At 39.0% G+C, this 22,317-nt stretch overlaps 1 protein-coding gene across 1 annotated transcript; it reads left to right on the forward strand.

Moving 5' to 3' along the window:
- Window positions 1-1,371: 1,371 nt before the first annotated feature.
- Window positions 1,372-21,810, forward strand: LOC132073099 (ATPase family AAA domain-containing protein 2-like). The gene is made up of 16 exons (XM_059471893.1): window positions 1,372-1,408; window positions 1,733-1,831; window positions 2,895-2,973; window positions 3,735-3,903; window positions 4,119-4,234; window positions 7,594-7,768; window positions 8,339-8,427; window positions 8,739-8,898; window positions 10,052-10,142; window positions 10,585-10,890; window positions 12,609-12,702; window positions 14,111-14,294; window positions 15,851-16,036; window positions 17,133-17,268; window positions 17,494-17,612; window positions 21,261-21,810. The coding sequence occupies exons 1-16, from the start codon at window positions 1,372-1,374 to the stop codon at window positions 21,297-21,299; spliced, it is 2,079 nt and encodes a 692-aa protein (XP_059327876.1). The 3' UTR covers window positions 21,300-21,810.
- The last annotated feature ends 507 nt before the right edge of the window (window positions 21,811-22,317 follow it).

Consider the following 22,317-nt stretch of genomic DNA (forward strand, 5'->3'; position numbering starts at 1 on the left):
AAATAAAAATGACTTAATGCCGTCATGCAGACCAACCTAACTGTGATGACAAACTTCCATAGTTTCTTTGTTATCTTAATATGATCTTCAGAATTCATTTTTAAATTGCTAAGTTAGATTTTTTTAATTGTGCTCAGCAAGAGGGGAAAGTAGACCTGAAAATGGCACATGTTTGCAAATGCTTAACCACTTGTTCTTAAATCTTTCTGTAAAAAAATGAACTTTTGGACCTAATTTTATGTAGTGATGAAGAACTTGGCTGGAGGTCAAAGACTTGCTTTGTGCACGCTGTATTGAAACATCATATGATTATGTGTGCTGGTTTCAATGAAGTTTTTTGTACCTGGCTATCTTTGTTCTTACATATCAATTCTGTATCATAGTACTTCAGAAGCAGTCTTGCAAAAAAGTGGATGGTAGGGAAAAGATTTGTAGGGTATTTCATGTAGAGGAATTATTTAGTTGTATTTTTAATTTAGCTCAACAAACCTCTTCCAAAGCACATTTTAGTCTAGAAAACTATTTATTTTTGCTCTCCAGTTATAGTTTAATACCTTACAGTCATGGCACATCTCTATGCTCTAAGGGTGAAGGAATATCTTCTTCAGAAGAAACTCAAAAATAGCAGTGAAATGCTGCAAACATGCCATAAACTATGCTTTCTGAATTGCCGTATGACTTTTGAATGGACTCTACTTATGAATAACTGTTTCAGGGCTTGAGATTTCACTTCAAATCCTACTAAAAACTGATGACTACTGTATCTGTGTTTGGTTTTGTGCCGGCCTTGCCTGTGAGCTCAAGTAGTCCTCTGCTGTGAGAGGAACTCATGTTAAAATTATATTCAGCAGCCAAATTCCCTCTTAGTTTTCCTCTATTACAGGTGCTTTGTTTTTTGAACATCTTCATAGCCTGCTTTGATAGGTCTTTTTTTGTTTAGATGTGAATTCCTTTATGTTTTCTTTGGTTTGTTTGTTTGTTTTTTAATGAAATCAGATTTTTCCACAGTACTTTGTTTATCATCTCCAAAATACCAGGATGATTTTTTTTTTGCCTGCTAGCAATTGCTTTGTCCTAGATTCTGCTACACTCTTGGATTATTTACCTGGGATTAATTGATGCATAATTTTTTGCATCTGGTGAAGTGTTTAACTATCACATGTACTAAACCCTATTTTAGAGCAGAAATACTTGTTGTTAATCCTGGGTACCAGAGAGATGCTCCCATTCTCTCCTCGTGTGCCTAATTCAATCTTTTGTGTATATAGAGTGCCTTGAAAATGTTACTATATAAATACCAAATATGCCCACAGTTTTTTTGCATAATTCTGACTGATCTTTCTTGTTTCTCTGTATTAGGAAAGCCTCAATATGGAAAGAACTAACAATGAAAATCCTGATGATCCAGGTAGCATTGCAGGCTATTTCTGCTTTAAATTTTCTTGACTACACGCTAGCCAAAAGCCTTGTCTTTAACAATTGAGATGGGCTGAACTACTTGTTGTTTTTCATCTATTAAAGAATTTATGTTGCTATTGCCATTACAAACTCTAGGGCTGTACAGTAGTGAGCTTAGAACAGGTATTCAGAGGAAAAAGAAAATCCACTTGTTTTTCTGAAATGCTTACAAGATAAAAAGTTGTGGACAGGTGGGAATGTGTCATATAGTGTGTTTTGAATACATCACATTTGCAACAGTACTTACATAACTTACCATTGTGTTGATGTGCAGTGGTTTCACCAGAAGGAAGTGAAGGAAGACAAGGTGATGGCCTGCGCCGCTCCTTCCGGCAGAGGAAAGCTGTTGAGCGCTACGAATCTCCCTTGGAAAGTAGGTGTGCTGGGCTGCCTTGGCTGGACACCTGTGCTCACCAACCTGCTCTATCACCCTCGCTTCTCAGCTGAACTGGGGAGAGAAAATAAGATGGAAGGCAATCTGTAGGTTAAAGCAGGTCACCAAAGCAAAAAAATAAGGTTGTGCACAAACAAACTAAAAAAAGAGGTTTTGTTTTCTTCTTCCCGTCAGCAAGCGATGTCTGGCCACTTCCCAGGAAGCAGGGCTTCAGCACGTGGTAGTGATTGCTCCAGAACGCAAACATTTGAAAAAACAAATACTCCTCCTTCCTCCTAATTTTCTTAACTTTTATAGCTAAGCTCACGTCATATGGTATGGAAAATCCCTTTGGTTAATTTGGGTCAGCTATCCCAGCTGTGTCCCCCTCCCAGGATCTTGCCAGCCTACTGCTTGGGAGTGGAATGCTGGGGAGACAGCCCTGATGCAGTGCCAGCACTGCTCAGCAGTAGCCAAAACACCGGTGTGTTCAACACATTTCCAGCTACCAAGGCACAGCACAGCGAGAGCCGCTGGGGGGAAAATTAACTCTATCCCAGCCAGACCCAATACAGTATGTTGTACAATACTATATATTATACAGTTTCTCTTGAGAGCTAATTTCTTGTATGAAAGTGAGGGGTTGTTGATTTAGGTTTCCTTTTTATTTCTAAATGAAAATACATGCACACAACTTCTCTATATTTCTTACTTCATTCTGCCAGTAAATTTTATTGAATGCATGTATCCTGTGTGCATTCTGTTTTTTTTCTTGCAATTTGGCATCCTTATTGTTGCTTTTCAATTTAAAAAATTACCTATCCACGCTTAAAAAAATAACAAAGAGATTTAATAGTCTTACTCTTGTGGTTTTCAATGTTTCTTAAAAATCAGGTGTGTCTTTTTATTTCTATTGTGCACTGATTAAACCACCCAACATCCCCTCCTTGAAACTTTCCCTGAACTTAGAGATGGATAATACATGTCCCATTTTTTGCCTTTGACTATCCTGGTTTCTCTCAAACTTGTTTGTAACAAATTCTAAGTTTTTTGCTTTTATCAGATCTAAGAAAACGTAATGTAAGCTCATCCAACTATACTCCACCTGTCAAAGAGAGAGATTCCAGCAAAAAACCTAAAAGGTTGGTGGTTTATGATAGTTTTCCTTTATAAGACTGCTGTTGATATGTGTTGTGCTGTTCATATGACTGAATAATACTTTCAAGGCTTTTTGGACTGGTGATAATTAGAGATTAATATAATTGCAGATTACTACTGTAGTAGTCTGAGGGTATAAGGAAAACATACACTGCAGGGGAGGACATCCTTTTTACTAGTCCTTAGATTTTATTTGAAAATGCTGTATTTTTTGGTCACTAATGAGGTGGTGATGGGACTTGTGGCTAAGATTGTGTAACTGAAATTTCATTTTTCTGGAATGGAAGCCATAATGTCTCTCTGAAAATCTTAGACTTGAAGAGTGCACAAATTAAGATTTAAGACTTAATCTTCAAGGGTACAATTTATTAAAACTGAGGACAACTTACAAGGAGAGCCTGTATGGAAGTTTAAATGGATTTTTTATTCAATTACTCAAGAGAGTTCACATTTCTTTACAAAACTATCTTTAAACAAGAAAAATGCCTAATGAAATTCTAAATTATAAGTTGCAATACTCATATTTGTAGGTGCTAAGAGTTGTTAAAATAATTAGCTCAGTTTAAAGTTGTTTATTTAGTCATGGCCATTAAACATAAAACTGTTGGAATGAATAACTATTTAGGAAGTTTATGCTCATTTATAAGGTCTTTTGGATTTACTTGGTATCATTAGAAAATCAAAAATTATCTAACTGCATCATAAATTAGGAAGCACTTTTTTCTTTTTCCTTAATTCAAATTAGGTCTCCTTCAGCCAACTCTCAGAAAGATGAGCTCCGAATAAAGGGACCTCTGAATGATCACATAAAAACAGAAGCAACTCGGAAAGGCAACTTCAATGAAGTTCACAAGGATCACTTGAAAATTGGAGCAAGCCTGGCTGGTGTGGAGCAAATGCAAATAGATGGTTCAGTAAGTATTTTTACCTCATGGTGTCAGTGGGACATTTGCAGTATTTATGGAAGCTTCCAGTAATGGGCTCTCTGCAGCTCCTTTGACTTACAGTTTTCTCTAAAGCAATTTCAAATTGCCACTAACATTTTCTTTGTGCTGACATCTAATTTGTGATGGAACCTTACAGCTATTGCAGCTTTCTTTAACATGCGTTCTGTTGACTTCATCTTTAGGCACAATTTCATGGTGTGGGTGGTCTCTCTGACCACATTTCAGCTTTAAAAGAGATGGTCATTTTGCCGTTGCTTTATCCTGACGTCTTTGAGATATTGAAATTTAAGCCTCCAAGGTAAGAGACACCATTTAAAACTGTAAGTTCTTAACTCAGTTATTTTCAGGAGAATATCCAGCTGGGGTATCAACATGTTTCTATGCTTCAAAGTTTTCAGCAGTGTTTAAGATTCTTTTAGGCACTAATAAAAAGTAATTTAAAAGAAAGGATAGAATATAGCATATATGTATGTTCAGAGATTTACTGTGTCAAAACTAGTCTTTAAAAGGTGGAGTTGGAGATTTTTTTTTTTTTTTTGGAGTCTGGCATGCAAGTGGACTTGATCAGTTTGTGAGTAGGAGGGCAATATCTGCTGCTGGTTGACTGTAATTTGTTTTGTGGAAGCCCAGTTTTGTCTTACACCAACTCTTTTTTTTCCCTCAAGTATTTCAGGTATTAGTTTTACAATTGATGGGACTTGCAGCTAGAACTTTGCAGTGTTTTTTATGTTTGAGCTGAAATAACAATCTGTACCTGTTGTCATCTTATTGCAAAGCTCCCACACCTTCTCAGTGATTTCTCATGGGCAGCTCCTCATAACACTTAGTCCTTTTTCTTCACAGCATAGCCAACAAACTGCAGCTCCCCTCACAGCACAACCAACAAACTCCAACATCTCCTCACCCAGCTAACCCACTCTTTTGTAGCACTCTCTTCTTATTGGACACAGTTGTGGCCTGTTAAGGGCAGGCCTGTTCCTAATCTTCAGTGATTAGTGCAGCTGCAACTCCTCAGGTGCGAGACTATCTTATGCACAATTTTCTTACATTCTGTCCCTCCACAATTCCCCCTTTTCTTTTAATTACAAAGTTGCAACATGTCTGGAAAGATATGTTTGAGTAAATTGATCTTATATTCACATATCTCACTTAGGACTAACTATATACAAATGTTCAGGCAACACATCACTAGGAACATATGTTTCTAAGTTCTGATTTAGTTTTGCTTTTCACAGTCTAGAGCATCAACCTAAGGCTTTTCATAAACAAATGTTGTGTTTACTGTCTTTTGCAGGGCCCTTTGCAAAAGACAGTAAACCCAGTACAATCATCTTTTGCGTAACTTCCATTTAACTTTGGAATGCATCTCCATCTCCTTGATTCATTACTCAAACTTACATTACATATTATCAGAAACTCTTATACTTACACTTCTAGAATATTGACAGTATCAATAGCTGTATACCTTCATAAGCCAACTCACAAGAATAAGCTAAAGGCTATATATATTAGGATAGTAACAAATCAACAGTTACATCATTTTATCAATAGCTATACAACTTGAACAACATCAATCCAGTATCTGTCGGGTGTACTTATGCTTATGGAATATAAACTTTTTCACTTATGCCTAATTGAAGATTAATAGCTACAATTCACAAACAAAACACACGTTTCATCAGCAAACAAATACACTATACTGAATGATAGAGCTACTCTGTCCCCAGTTCCAACTGCTGTTTTAATAATTCTCTTCTTCCTTTTACAGTTTTTTGTTGTATTAGTTGGTCACTGCAAGCCTCTCTTGCCCTGCTCTGTTTTCCATGTAGATGAAACAATCTGTTCTTCACTTGATATGTTATTTCTCATTGTGTCCCCAGCGGCTCACCTGTGCTCCAGGTATCAAAATCTGTCAGGTCTGGACCAAGCAGTCTCCCCTGCTGCTCTCAGTGCTACACTGGGCTCCATCTCCGGCTGCATCTCGCCCTACAGCCCAATCCCAAATGACATTGGGTTGCTGTGGAGATGGCCACTAAACAGTTTTAGGAGGCTTCTCTTATATATTGTCTGTGCAGCTCTGACTCTGCCTGTCAGAGCTCTATGTTGCTTTTGTTCCAGTGCTCATGCAGCAGCAACTGAGCAAACCTCCCCCTGTGCTCCTCAGGGGCCATGCTATTGCTGAGGCACCAGCTGCTGCTGCTGTGGCCAGGCCATTTGCCGCTTCTATGGTGCCATTCCTGTGTCCTGCTGCACATACTGCCCTTCAGGGGGAACCTGGCACTGGGTCCCCTCTGGACTGCAGCCATACCTTGGCAGGGGCCACAGGGCTTGCTCCAATGCACCAAACAAGCAAAGTGTGTAGCATCCACTCCTCATATCCAGCACTCTTCTTCTTGGGGGTGGTATCTCATACATTGTCCAGACTTCTAGGCTCCCAGGTCTGCCTGACTCCACCATCTAATTTCTCTTAGGTCTGCAGTCATATTCCTGAATCACCTTGGGATCACATTGTTTAATATTTAAGTCCTCTTTCCCAAACCACCACAGGATCACCTCCTTACTGCTCTCTCTACAGTTCTCTACCTGAATCACTACAGGATTATGTCAGAATCAAATCAGTCTCACCAATTGTTGTCATCTTATTGCAAAGCTCCCATACCTTCTCGGTGATTTCTCATGTGTAGTTCCTCACAGCACTAACTCTTCTTCACAGCACAACCAACAAACTCCAACTCCCTCCTCAACCAGCTAAACCACTCTTTGTAGCACTCGCTTCTTATGGGACACAGCTGTGGTCTATTAAGGGCAGGCCTGTTCCTAATCTTTGGTGATTAGTACAGCTGCAACTCCTCAGGTGTGAGACTACCTCCTGCACTATTTTCTTACATTGTATCCCTCCACATGTCCCCTTCTTACACAGCTAAGCCAGTTCTGTGTTTATGAAATGAAATTATTGGAGATTAATTGGCTTTATGTATCTTTGCTCATGGTATATTGAAATAGGACTTTAAATTATTTGCTTCCAGTGAATTTAAAAGTATTACAAACAAAAGAAAATCTGTGTTTTGCTTCTTTATTCGTTGAAATTCTTTTTGAAGCAGCAGTGCATTGACTCTTCTAGTTGATGGAAATACAGAAATGCAGAATACCTTCCCATTTTTAGACTACTTCTTCTTCCTTAATCACCAGCAAAGGGAGACCAAATCCAGTAACTCAAAACTTTTTAAGGGGGAATGAAATGCTTTGCTCTCGAATCTCGACTTTTATGAAAACAAGAACGAATATGCAGTTTATCTCTGAAAAAATGAACTGATGATTCCTAAGATAGCTCAGTCTTAGATTCTGCATTGGAAATTTGCTCTTGTTTTGCTTCACTCTACTGCAACCATCTCTGTTGGTTTGTCAGAACTGGGATGCTACTATCTTTTTGTACATCTGCATTATTCTCTGTATTAATTTTGTTTCCTTTGTCTTGCAGAATTGTGTAGGAACACTTTTGACTTTTCTCGCACTTCAGCTGTTACTAAAATATCCATGAAGTGTTCAGCCTAGGAGTGCAGAGTTGTGTATTTTAGGGATGGGGGTTGAAATAAATACTTTGCCATTACATTTTTTCTTATGTGAATTTTTAAAAAAATTCTTTCTTTTAAATTGTAGAGGCTGTTTATTCTATGGTCCACCAGGTACTGGAAAGACCCTGGTTGCTCGTGCACTTGCTAATGAATGTAGCAGAGGTGACAGGAAAGTGACCTTTTTTATGAGAAGTGCTGCCGACTGCATGAGTAAATGGGTAGGAGAATCTGAACGACAGCTGCGTTTAGTGTTTGAGCAGGTAAGGTTGAAATATGCCATGTGTTCTGTTGGAATTGTAGCTAACTTTTTGTGGTCAAGAACTCACTCTTTTTCATGTTTTGTAATCTTCCACTGAAATGGGATTACCAGTGTTCCCTTTCTCAGTGGAGTCTCTTGAGATGTATTGAAAAGATTACTAAAGCAAACAAGAAAATCACCACCACCCTGAAAAACCCTTCACCATGTACACAACTCAGTCATAAAAATGGTCTCAAGAAGCAAGAGATGGTAGCTTTACGTGACAGGGAAACAGATGCACATGTTCATTCAAATTAGTAATGGCAAGTCACTTCCAGAAACTTTGAGCCCTGTCCTCATGGTTGCCAAATAGCAGTAAAAAAATCTGGTATGATTTTTTCCTGTCACCCAGTCTCAGTGGGTTGACAAGCTGCTGTTTTCTGTTGACAAGCTGCTGTTTCACATTAGGCTAATTAATAGAGATCCCTGATTTAAAAAATCTAGTTCCATTGCCTTTCCAACCATAATGTCTTTCTTCTCTTTCAAGTAGTAATGTTTTCCTGATGTCCGTGTTCCTGTGTTTTATTTGTAGGCCTACCAGATGCGACCTTCAATTATTTTCTTTGATGAGATCGATGCTCTTGCTCCTGTACGGTCCAGCAAGCAAGATCAGGTTCACAGGTAGGACATGTTTGATCTTTGTGAAAAGACCACAACCTGTTTATCTTGATGTGACACCTTCATTTTACCTGAAAACTAGTAATTCAGAGCTAGTGAATTTCAGATGATTTTTAAACAATAAATGGAAACAATTCACTAAGCTTGATATCAGTTCAAGGTCTGTGTTACCTTACCTGTATTTTGCTGTACTAAAATAATTCTTTCACTGATCAGTGTCTTGTCAATAGAAACCTGTCGTTTTTGAATGATCACTATGTGGGACTCAAGAAAATTTACTATACCAGTGAATGAAAATTATGTTTTTCTGTTAGCTCTGTTGTGGGGACACTTCTGACACTCATGGATGGCTTAGCCAGCAGAGGAGAGGTTGTGGTAATAGGAGCGACCAATAGACTGGATTCCATAGATCCTGCCTTACGAAGACCTGGGCGCTTTGAACGAGAATTCCGCTTCAACTTGCCAAACAAAGAGGTCAGAACTTCAAATCAGTCTTATGTGACAAAGTCCATCTTTGTACCAACCCCCTTTAACAAGGCAGCATCGTGGAGGAGTGCAAGTCTCCATCTGTAGTGTACAGCTTGGATACAAGAGGGATATCTGGAGACTTTCCATTGTACTGTGAAGGGCAAACCTGGTACTGAATATATATAGGAGTAAGATGATGTCAACAAGTAGTTACTTATCTCTTGGACAAAGATATGAAGTACACTGCACAGGGGCAGCACTTTGAGTTCAGTGGCAATAGCTAAGCAATGAAGAAATTTGTTTTATAGCAACAAAAATATTGGGATGGGGATGTTTGGGGGAGAGATGGTGTACAAAATTGTAACCCTACTTTTGTGTTTTTTCTCTGACTATCACTGGTATTTCTTGGCAATTTTTGGAGCGAAGATAAAAGGCTAGTTGTATTGAAGGCTAGCAAAAGTGCATGAAACACTGCATTTAGCACAAACCTTTGTATACAGTATCTATGTGCTTTCAGGAACAAGAGACAAGGTGCCATGAAACAGATCTAATACACAATTCCCTGCTGTGGAAGAATTCTAGAAGTGTGCCATAATTAATCTGTGAACCAGAAGATACTTCACTGAAAGTCTTGCTCGGATCAGAGATGATAATGGGCCATGTTTGACATTTTCTGGATGAGTGACAGTAGTCTGAGTCATAGTTTTTGTTCTTGGTAGCAACTGTACCAATTTTAAATAGGACTGTTTTCTTTGAATCAACTGGCAGAAAAGCAAATTTGATGAACTACTGAAACCTCACTGTGAAATTTTGCTAAATTTGAGAGAATTTTCTTCGATGCAAAATGTCCATTTACAGATGAGGCTTTTACTACAATTTGTTCTTCAAAATCATTAGGTCTCATGCTTATAAAACTCACTTTTTATGGAAGATGCACCTGCCTTTTTTCTCCTACAAGAGTTTGATGTAAGAATTTAAGAATGATTAAATTTCCTGCTTGAAGAAGCAGCGAATGTATTAATAACTGATGTTTAAAATACTTAGAAGTTTAGCAGACAAAAGTATTTGTAATATTGTGAGAGGTTTGGGGGTTTTGTGTTGTGGTTGTTTTCTTAAGAGAAAACTTAAGGCAAACTAAATGCAACTATTTTGTTTCTAGGCAAGATTAGAAATTTTCAAAATTCACACACGAGACTGGACCCTGAAGCCGTCAGACAACATACTTGAAGACCTGGCTGAGAAATGTGTTGGTGAGTTTGAAAGCAGTGTGGGTGCTTTTCCCCTGGCCAGTGTTCAACCGCTCTGCCCCCAGCCTGTATCACTGCATGGGGCTGTGACAGAGGTGCAGGAGCTGGCACCTGGCTTTGCTGAACCTCATGCTCATTGATCCAGCCTGTCCAGATCCCCCTGCAGAGCCTTCCTGCTCTCCAGCAGATCAACACTCCCAACCAGCGTAGTGTTGTCCACAATCTTACTGAGAGTGTACTCAATCCACTCATCCACATCATGGATAAAGATATTAAAAAGGACTGGACTCGGTACTGAGCTTTGGAGAACACCACTAGTGAACTCTCTGCCAACTGGATGTAGCATCATTCACCAACACTCCTGGCCAGGCCATCCAGGCAGTTTTTAACCTATATAACACAAATATATGTTGATGTAACATTTGGTTCTTGTTTTGTTTGTCAGGATTCTGTGGTGCTGATATTAAAGCCTTGTGTGTTGAAGCTGGGCTCTGTGCTTTGCGCCGCCGCTATCCACAGATACATGAAAGTGACAAAAGACTGAAGATAGATGCCAGATCGATTAAAGTAACAGCAAAGGATTTTGCCATGGCCATGCAGAAGATTGTTCCAGCATCACAGAGAGCTGGGGCTTCACCTGGGAGAGCACTACCATCTATTTCAAAGCCTCTGTTAGAAAACACCCTGGAAAGAATTTTACAAGCCTTGCAGAGACCATTTCCCCATGCAAAGCTTGCACTGAAGACTCAAGGTATTACAATAACATCTAATTGTTATACTTTGCATGTGCAGAGTGGGAGCTGTGTTTCAGTGGAGAGCTCTGAGTTCTCTACTGGAGCCCCCTATTACTGACAGTAGCTCACATCCCATTGTAATCTCAGAGATGGATCTAAGGTTTCACATATGAGGCACTTCTTTCCAAATTGTAGCATCATAGAATGATTTGCATTGGAGGGACCTTAAAGGTAATCTAGTTCCAACCCCCCTGCCTTGGACAAGGACACCTTCCACTAGACCAGGTTGCTCAGAGCTCCATCCAGCCTGGCTTTGAACACTTCCAAGAACTAGGCATCCATGACTTCTCTGGGCAACCTGTTTCAATGCCTCACCACTCTCAGAGTAAAGAATTTTTTGCAATTATCCAATCTTAACTAACTCTCTTTTAGTCTGAATCCATTTCCCCTTGTCCTCCCACCACATGCTCTTGTAAGGAGTCCTTATCTTTCCTGTAGGTTCTCTTCAGGTACTGAAAATTCAAAAGTAGGTCAACCTGAAGCTTTGTCTTTTCCAGGTTAAACAAACACAATTTTCCCAGTCTTTCCTCAGAGGAAAGGTCTCCATCGCTCTCATCATCTTGGTGGTGCTCCTGTGGACTTGCTCCAATAGGTCAATGTCCTTTCTTTGCTGGGACCCCAGAGCTGATGCAGCCCTCAGGTGGGGTCTCACCAGAGCAGAGGGCAGAATCCCCTCCCTTGGCCTCCTGCCCATACTGCTTTGGATGGAGGCAAGGACACAATTGCCTTTCTAGGTTGCAAGAGCACATTTCTGGGTCATGTCCAGCCTCTCAGCCACCAGCAGCCCTAAGTCATTCTTGGCAGGACTGCTCCCGATCTATTCATCCCCAGCTTGTGTTGATACTGGGAATTGCCCTGACTCAGGTGCAGCACCTTGAACTTGGACCTGTTGAACCTCATGAGATTCCCATTGTTGCAGTTCTTGAGCTTGTCCAGGTCCCTCTGGATGGCATCCCATCCTTCAGGTGTGTCAACTGCATCACTCAGCCTAGTGTCATCCGCAAATTTACTGAGGTTACACTCAATTCCCTTATCTATGTCATTAATGAAGATATTAAATAACACTAGTCCCAGTAGGCACCCCTGAGGGACACCACTTGTCATTGACGTCAACTGGAACTCTGAGCAATTGATTACTACCTTCTGGATGTGACCATCCAACCACTTTCTTATCCGTTTAATAGTCCACTTATCACTTACCCGTCTGTCTCCAATTTAAAGAGAAGGACACTGTGGGGAATGATGAAAATGAAAACTTCCCAGAAGTCCAGATAAATGACATCTGTAACCCTTTCTTTGTCCACTGATATAATCAATAGTTATTATAAATATAGTAAATAAATGCTTAAATGAGGGGAGAAGGGTTTTTCTGATACCTAACAACTACAGAAACTGTTCCTGATCATCTTCATTCTAAGGAAAACACTTCCCAAGTGTTTGTCAATACAGAGATAATACCTGATGCAAATCACAGGACATGGGACAGCTTTGCATAAGTTTGTGCAATGCCCTTAGATCTGCGGTAGGATGTACCCTTCAGATAATAGCATTCAAATAACAAAATGCAAGAGAAATGTTTTCCAGCACTGGTTTCAAAGGTGTATTAAAGCAAGAGTGAAATATGAACTATTCAGTAAAGATAACAAATTTCTCTTGTCTTTAAATACTATTTTAGGGAGTTATGGGATTGACTGTGATGATGATGACTCACCATCAGTCTCTGAAAAGAAGCCTGAGAGCAAAAAGGCAGAATTCCGCACTTTGAGCCGGTACATGTTTGTCCTCTTTATGGTGACATTTTTGAGATGGCTGCATCTGTAAAATGTTATGTAAATATTTGAGGGCTGCTAGATGAAGGAGTTAAGAGTGTGTGGAGGGGTGATCAATATTTGCAAGAATTCAACCATGAAGATCCAGCTGGGTACTAGATCTAACTGTTCTGACTATAGTGCCCTAACTTGTAAAACAGATCAGCCCAGCCTTCTTTTACTGAGTCAAACTGGTTCACATACCATTAAAGCAAGCTGGTTTAATCCATAGTATTCCTTCAAAGACCAAAAAAAATGCTCATTCTGTCCTTTTAGCTTAAAAAACCTCCATGGATTTATGTAGCCATCTTTTACCTTCCAAGATGGTTGAACCAGTAGCAAATTATGTATCAGAAACAAAATCAAGAAGTAGTTTGTTAAATCACTGGGAGAAAAATTTAAATGATGCCTCCATTTTTACCTTTACCCTACTGATTTTTTGTGAACTTTTGACATTTTAATTGTCGAAGTCGTGTAGTCCAATAGCTCTAAAAATAGATTATTGTCAGATATTTTTCTCCCTTCCTATGGCTGTGCTGCCCAGGAAATATGACTTGCTGAGGTTGGTTAGGTTTCTAGGGTCTTTTACTTCAGCAAGTAAAGGTACAATAGTAATGTGGTGGGAAAATGCACAAACCTCTTCACAAGTGTATTTCATGCAAGTAAAGCAAGATGACTAGGAAATTAATATCCAAGACAAATATGAAACAACTAGAATGACTGAATAAAATTAATATAAATCTTACACATATTTAGTGTAGTGCTGTAATTTAAGCAATCAAGTCATGTTCTTCTTCAGATACATATAATGTATTTCACTAACCACATTCATTTTTTTCCTAGAAATGTGGTTTTGCCCCTTTCTTCCCACCATCTCCAGGAACTGTGGCCAAATTTTAGCTAAATTTGACAGGTGTAGAGATCTCACTTAAAGTCAAGACAAGCTGTGTATGGACAGTAAAGACACCCAGAAAATGGCTGTGTATGGACAGTAAAGAGACTCAGACTGGTTTGAGCTGTAAGAATTGTTATTTTGCCCTGTTATCAGGTTACTGACCAGCTGTTTTGTGTGTGTTTGTCTGGACATTCCCCCTGTGGGATTTAAGAACTGTTACTTAACCCAGCCAAAGAAATAATAGACATGCTGGGAACTGGCAGGATGTTTTAGCAGAGGAGTGATACCAGTTTTTGAGAAAATAGACTTTGATAAATAGACTGGTCTTCTTGATCACAGAATCACAGAGCAGCTTATTATTTAGTGGAACATGGAACATATTTACCAAAAAAAAAAAAAAAAGGGAAAAGTATTTAACATCTCTGTGCATCTTCATCACACTTTTTTAAACTTGTTTTCTTCTTACTGTTGTAGAAATCCTTCTTACCAGCCAACATCTTTCAGGCCACGGTTCTTACTAGTTGAAGAGCCAGGATGTGGGCAGGCTTTTGATTTGGCACCTGCCATATTACATGCCCTGGAAAAGTTTCCAGCTTATACACTAGATCTACCCACCTTGTTTGTTAGCACCACATCACAGGAAGAAACATGTTCACAGGTATCTTTTTTTGCTGCTGTTGTTGTTCTCATAGGATTCTTGAACTGTATATAAACTAGTAACATAAGCACAAATCACTGTTAATGGAGTTGGCCTGATTTGAATTTGCTGTTATGTGTTGACTTTTGTCTGAAAATTCACTTTTCTTGTAGATGGAATGATACTGAATAAGGAGATTTTTACATAGCCATGTTTCATTTCTATTTGAAATGAAAGAGGGAGGATGTTGCTAGCAGCTTGGGAAGGTGAGAGGTGCTGCTAATAAGCCCCTCTTTGTGGCAAGTGATCCTGCTTGTCTTGATGGGATCCAGAAAGTTGGTTTTGTTACTTCTTAGGTCTCTCTGCTCCCAGTAGCTGGCTCTGCATCAGCCTGATGGTGTCATGCACTTTTTGTAACCTTTTTTTTATTGTATTTGTAAGGCAGCCAAAGTTTTTGTGAAAAGAAGTTTTTTTTGAATATACATATGCAGTCTGTACTACTGCAGTGAAATGCAATGAAAGCATTCCAATTAATGGAATGCTTAAATGTGCAAACCGATGTGTGTCCCTTAACTAGAAAAAAAATATAAGCAGATTACTGCAGTTTTGATTTTTTTACTTTTAGGCAGGAAATCAATTTAATTACTTGGCATTGCTGTATTAAAATATGTTTATCTTTGTTAGCAGCATTTTAGAGCTGTACAAGTCAGGACAGACTCATCATGTGACTCGATACTCGTTTGCCATACAGAAGGAGCAATTCTCTTTTTTTTATGTCATGGTTGCACCTATGGCTATGTAAATACCCTGACTGCTGCATGGATATATCGCACATTTGTGACAGGGACTCCCTACATATTCTTACTGCGAAATGATGCATGGAGAAATTGCCATGTGAAAGGACTGTTGCACTTCCCTCATGAAGTAGATTTTTGTCCTCTTCTGTGATTGAAATGCTGTTTGTCAGCAGTGGTTTGTGGTCTTTCAAAGCACATCATCTGGTCTGGTGGATGCTTTGATAATGAGAGGAATGAGAGGCTCTGAGTGATTTAACTCTTCAGGCAGGCTAAGGACTAGTGACCTCTTATAAAATGTTCTTGAAATTATGATTTGTGACCAGTCTTATTTTACTGTGCTAGCCCTCATCTTTTCACATAGGTCTTTGTTCAGGCTGTGCTCCAGTCTAACATGGGTACGGGCAAATGAACTGAAATGGAAATGGTGCAGGCAGAGTTATGTATTGATTTCTCCAGGCTAATACATCTTGCTGAAGGATTAGTCTTGATTTTTCAGGCACATCATCACATCATCTGAGTTTTGAGGCTCTTTAGGAGTTACCTTACCCCTAAGTAGTTTTGAAATCTGATTCAGTTCTGTTTCTGTCTGCATAGCAATGTCTATGTTTGACTCAAAGTGAAAATGTTACCTTATTGTTAAGGAATTGTTCATTCATTGGTTTGTCTTGATGTCTTGGCTTTATGCACTCCTATTTCACAAGATAGTCTGACTGATACGTAGTTACTCAGTGGCTTGTTCTACATTATGCAATTTTCTTATCCAAGCTTTCATTTTACTAGTTGATAAGAGAAGCTCAAAGGACAGCACCAAGTATCATTTATATCCCACAAATCTCTTTGTGGTGGGAGGCTGTTGGACCTACACTGAAAGCTGGTTTTACAGGATTGCTGAATAACATTCCATACTTCGCTCCAGTTTTGCTCCTGGCAACATCTGATGTGCCACATGAAGATCTCCCTGAGGAGGTATTTCTGCCAATACTTTTCTTTCTTTGTTACTCAGTTTCTTGCTAATTTACAACTTCTTGAAATGCTGGAGTATTCTGCTGCTCTTAAGCCAATTTATGTTGTTATTACTCAGGCACCAGAACCTCTTAAAATTTTCTTAGAATAAAAAATGCTGAAAGCATTTGTCTAAAGTGTTTTCTGAGTGAAGAGATTGACTTTGACCCAAATTTTTTTTCCCTTCTCACACACTTGTGCTTACTAGACAGACAAATAGATACACTTCAGACAGCCAGTTCAGTAGCTTTGAGATTGTTTGGTGTGTACTTAGTGAAGAATACACAGTGCTTGAAAGATAGCTCGGAAAAAGATTGTTTTTCTGAAAACATTTTTACTGAAAAAGTGCTGTGGTCATACTGTTAGTGATAGAATGTAATTTCTAATTTAAATTATTTCACAAAAAATCAATGTCTTCATTTGGGTGGAAACTTGGCAAATTAAAAAGCTAAGGACAAACTTCTGTTTAAGCAACTTGGAAAACAATTTTTAGTTGTATTTCTTAATGAAATTAATTAAGAACACATGCTGTGTTTTCTAGAATCTGAGAGTGTTCATTAAAGGAAGGTGTTTAAAATATTAATATGTTGCTCTGATTGTTTTGTATAAGTAGCAAAGTTTTTATAAAATTATTAAGTACCTTCTAAAATAAAATAAAAAATAAAAAAAAACAAGAATACCACATTACCAAAAGTTGTCACTTGTCTGCCAATCCTTGCCTCTTCCCTCTATAACTGTCATAAATATTCAAGCTGAAGGACATCAAGCTGGGTAAATGTACAATAAGCAGTATTTGGGGAGGTAAATGTCACCCCTTTCTGATTGGTTTATCATACTTCTTCTCATGGATCTTAAACTTGAGAAGGTTGATTAGAGAAGGTATTTTAGTCTGCAGTGCTATGGGAATCCAGCCTTTTAAGGCCAAGAAGTTGACTTTTAAAGCTTGTTTTATCTAGATGAGTATTCAGTGTAATTTAGAAATACACTCATCTGTTTGGAATAGAAAACAAAAAGTCTTTGTGGCCTTATATCTGAAATCTCTTTTCTTCTCATGGTCTAGATAAAAACATTGTTTAATACTAATCGTGAAGAAGTTTTCAATATCCCGCGGCCTACCTGTGCTGAAAGGAGAGGGTTTTATGAGAACTTGATTATGAAGCAAGCTGCTGAACCCCCTGCATCAAGAAACAATGCAGGTAAGGATTTTCTACCTATACAACTTTGTTAACAGCTAATACAGTATTTGCTTTGGTGATAATTCTCTATCAATCATTTTTCATGTACTTGCATTTGAGCACCATGAATTGACTAAAATTTTTCTTTGTTATTGCAGAGAGGTACCCTATTTCAGGTACAGGATACTTAGCTGATACTCTCTTCCACATTACGAGAAATCCTGACTTAAATTTACATTATTCCAGATTCACAGGCACACCCTTCTGCAAGATGTTCTCAGGTGGATGGGCAACCACAAGTATTGGACAAGAAAGCAATCAAAATTCTAAAACGAGGAGTGTTTGTAGATTACTCTGAGCTCAGAGTAAGTCTAACTTCAATTTTGTTAATTCTGAAGTAGGACATTTTCTTTATGGTTGTGAATTAAGTCAGTTGTTAACCAATGCCAGTTCAAACAATTTACAAGAGGGATATATAGCTTGTGAAATAATTCAGCCTGTAAGGGACTATGACAGTTGTTTCTGCAGCTGGTGTAAACTGCTGCTCTTGCTGTATTTTTAGAAGATGGGGTTCTCGTCCTAATTTTTAATGTAAAAGGGCTTGTTAGATTTTAATATAGCCCAATGACAACCTTTTATTACTGTTAGTTATTAATGCAGTTTTTATGATGGATTCTGGTAAGGTTGTTTTGTTTTTCTGTTTGCATGTTTTCATGTATTTGGAACCAGAAAAAGACGTTGATTTTTAGCAATTGTGGCTTTAAACCTGAAATTAGCCGGTTGACCTAAAGCACATCCTGGATAAAATACTAATACCCACTTTTGCAGAATTCATTCAAAATCCAGTGTTAGAATTTTATGTTCTTACAGTTACAGAGTTATAAGGTTTTTATAATCCCCTATAGGAGAGGAGTTGTTATCCTAGGCTATAGCTGGGGAAAGGGTCAAAAGTGGGCCTAGCTGCTGGGGGTAAAAGAGGTTCCTTTGCTTGAACTGGAGAGGGTATAAAAGAAGGACCTGACTTTCAGGGAATATTGGTTGGGCAAAAATTGGGGCAGTTGCTGGCTGAACTCCTGGAGTTTGGTCAAGGCAGAGGAGGCCAGTGTTTATCTGTCTGAGAAAGGGAGTGTTGTTTGGATGTTTCCTCTGTATGGGGATAATATGACCAGAGTGGTATCTCCTCTGATGAAGGGGCTTATCCAAACAATTTCTGTCACATTTTTAAGCTGTGACATAGTTTGTAGAAGTGAAACTAGCATTCTAAGGCTGGTGTCCTAAGGAAGCAAATTTTAGGGGATTTTGTTGTTCACATCTGCCTGCATATGGAGAGAAACCACATAGGTTTTTCTAGAGTGAGAGTGCTAATAGCATGTGCTCCAAAGTTATTTCCAGCTGGAGAAAGGGTAAGATATTTCAGCTTATATATATTTTCAGCTGTGAGGAGAAAGCTACAGTCACGAAACATGTCTGTTTAGAAAACTTATTTCCTTAACATGAGTGTCACTGGAACTTGACACTTGTACCAGAGAACCTCATTGGAACTTTCCTGAAGTCATTAAGCTGCATGAACCTCCAAAATATATCCGCTTGGTTTTGTATGGGATAGGATTTTTTTTTATTATTTGTTTGGGTTTGTTAAGTTGGTTTGATTAGTGGCAGTTTCTGTTTGTTTATTTGCTTGGTAATAGGCATACAACTTGATGAACAAATAGCAAAGCATGCACTCACCTGTGTGGCAGCAATTAGAGGTCATTTCACTGGAGATGTTGGCCATGCACCGCTGTCATGTCCTACGTGTTTTGCTTGCAGCAGCTGAAAGCTGTGTGGGTTTTGTGCCTCCTAGCTGCACGTTGGATAGAAGGAAGTTCAGGGAAATACTCAAATGTTGTCCTAGCTAATCTGAAAAGGGCTGAGTTAATGGCAAGCAGCTGTGAGGCAGTAATATTTTCATTTGATGCAGCTGTTTTCTTAAGCTATATCTTCACAACCTCACACACCACAGTTACTGGACAGCAGTGGTGCCACTGGCTTGGTAGTGTTGCATTTCCACAGATTATCACATTCACATCTCCACAACAGAAGGAACTGTATGCCAGATTGGCAATTTGCTACAGGTGGTCATTCTGCTAGTTCATCCACTTCTGAGTTGAAAGATAGGAGCTAGCTGGTGTTTGGCACAGTAACATCCAGCTAATGGATAGGGGTGAGTGCCTAAGGAGCTGCTATTTCCAGCTGGCACAGTTGTACGTGGAAGATCTGTAACTTGTCTTCCAAAGACATATTTTCCAGGGCCCTGTATTGCATTTCTAATGAAATACAACTGTGGCTTCTCAGTTGCAGCTACTCTATAACAAAGTGGATTGTGTCATTCCCCTCTGTTCTGGAGGCAGTTGATTGGCAGTTAGGATCATTGATGTCATAGATTGATGAGTAAGAAAATATTGTCTGAACTTTAAACCTTCCTTTTGTCTGAAGTGTGAGAAATTGTTTTCTCCAGTTAAATCTTGTGAGATATTTAATCAGCTCTCCAAAGTGCCACTTTTATTTCACAAGATACGAAAGTAGGACATACCTTGTCCTATTCTGAATTGTAGTTTCCACTTTTTTTGTCTTCAGAAATTGTTGGATGCTGTCGTCACAGCAACTGAGAATGTCAGTATATCGAGCATGGCAAAACTATATTCTGTTCTTAGCATGTGCATTTATCAACAGCGGGAAAATCCAGACAAAACCAAATTAGTGGAGGTAATTGTTTTTGTCTTATAGCACTTTCTGTCACATAGTATTATGTATATGTATGTTATGCATATGTATGTGCTCACAATTATTTATCACTCTTTACTGCTTAGTTGCCTGTGTTACAAGACTTTCATTTCTGGATAGAAGACATCGACTCATATTGCAAACCCATTATTGACTTTTGCATAATTGTTGGTAATTTTGGTAGAAAAAGGCAATGGGTTCACCTACACAGGCCTCTCAAACCAGTTTGTCTGTCACTAGTCTTTCTGAAGAACTTTTCCAGCTCTATAAAGAAGATGGGGGGCTGTGAAAGGAGAGCACTTTTCTCAGTCTGCCACTTCCTATTTCTTCCCTTGCAGGCAGGCACATAGGGTAACACTTGGATAGCACTCATTCCATTCTTGAAAAGAAATTAAATATGAAACATTACAAGAATTTCAGTATTTTCTGTAGGCTCAATAGACTTCCTTTTTAACTTGGCATGGCTCAAGCATCTTTAATATGATATGTGGGGAACTTTCTGCCTACAATGCTTTGATGCTACTGAGTCCAATGCTCTAATCTCCTCCACTGAGAGAGTATTTCCGAGTTGTGGAGCTCAGCAGAAATCTTCCACAGGCATCCATGGTCCCAGGCAGGCATTCTCAGTATTAAGTTGTTTTAGATAGATTGAGTATTCAGTCTTTAAGATCCTTGAATCCATTTGTCTTTCAGATGTTTATGCATGAAATTACGTAAAATTATTTATGCTTCTAAGTCTGCCTCAAGGAAAAAAAAAAGAGGAAGCCTCTTCTCTTTAGTCAAGGAGACCATTCCTGGAAAATGTGCCCTTCTCTCATCTAGCAAAATAATGTGTTTTAGTATGAGGAAAGATTTGTTTATGTTATACCAGGGCTTGTGGGCTCTTGTGACTGGACTTGACTTTTTTGTTCATTTTCTGTGTCTACTTTTAGCTTTAGTTCCAGCTTTCAGTAGTGGCTCTTCAGGAACTGTATTCTTTTTTATTGTAGAAAGCACCTTGATAGAGATCCATTGTTCCTTGAGATAGATCCCTGCAGTTTCTCTGGCCTACTCTCTGCTTTGGGTGCCTAAGGATTTGTTTGAAGCTAGTGGGGCTAGAAAGGAATTGTGATGGTGGTAGCACATATATTGGCTAAATATCACTAACACATATGTACAGATTCTTGATTCTTTTGATGAAGAAGTTATCAGGGTTCTCAGGCTTGTATTTGCACTGACTTCTAATTTGTCTTTTTTTTTTCTGTTATTAGGAAATGAAGAAAGAAATTGCAGCCCTGAGTTGGCTGTGATACTTGGCGTCAGTGTACTTGACACACTGTAATATATGGCTCCCAAATAGATAAGTTATATTTAGCATGTCTCACTAATTGTAACAGCTATAGGAAAAAAGATGAGAAGAAAGAAGCTAAGTATGTAACTGACACCAGACATAACGGAGTGCTGAACCAGTGACACTTGGTGAAATGACCAATATAATGCCAGAGTATGAGGAACAAAACAAGCCAAGTTTATTCAACTAGGTAGTTACAGAAGTAGATCATGCCCACTGGATTGAGAAAGGATCTGTCTGAAGAAGGGAAGGCATCAGCTGGAGAAAAGCAGGCACCAGCTTGAAAAAAGATGGAGCATGTGGGCTAATTAGCATATGAAGCAAGAGAATCATTCAACCAATAGAAGATTGAATATTAATGAATAGGAAGATTGTGTAATTGGGAGCCAATCAACGTTAGTGTCTGGAAAGTTTTGATAATCAGTATGCTGGCTTTGTGGATTCACTGCCTACCACCCTTTTCTGCACAGAACTGAAAATAAATCCAATACCTCTACTTTGTATGGCTCAGTCTTTTGCACACAGGGTGAAAGAACCCGTTTCACAACAACAGTGTTTTCTTTTCAAGAGAACAGCATAGAATTCTTCTAAAGTGTTTTGATTCTGATTCCTGCTGTTGTCTCAAACCTTCCAAATATTTTTTATCACTGGAAGACACTGGAATAGCTTATTTTTTTCTTTGCTTCAAGTTTATTTCTAGTGAAGAGAAGCTGAGGGGCCAGGAGTAGGACACACTTGTGGCTCTGGCTGCCCTGTCACCTCACGGGGATGGGTCAGGAGGCACCTGAGTGCCCAGGGTGCAGAAGCAGGCAGGCTGGGGTGGCACTGCCGCCTCGTAGGCAGCTGTGGTGCAGCCTCCTCCAGGGCTCCAGCTCCGAGTTCAGCTCCTTTGATCCTCCTCCCTCAGTAGCTGATGCATCTGGATGTGCTGATTTATTTGTTCTTCCTGTTTATTTTGATTCAGTTTCTTACCTGTG

The sequence above is a fragment of the Ammospiza nelsoni genome, chromosome 1 (genome assembly GCF_027579445.1).
Source record: "Ammospiza nelsoni isolate bAmmNel1 chromosome 1, bAmmNel1.pri, whole genome shotgun sequence".
Classification (NCBI taxonomy): domain Eukaryota; kingdom Metazoa; phylum Chordata; class Aves; order Passeriformes; family Passerellidae; genus Ammospiza; species Ammospiza nelsoni.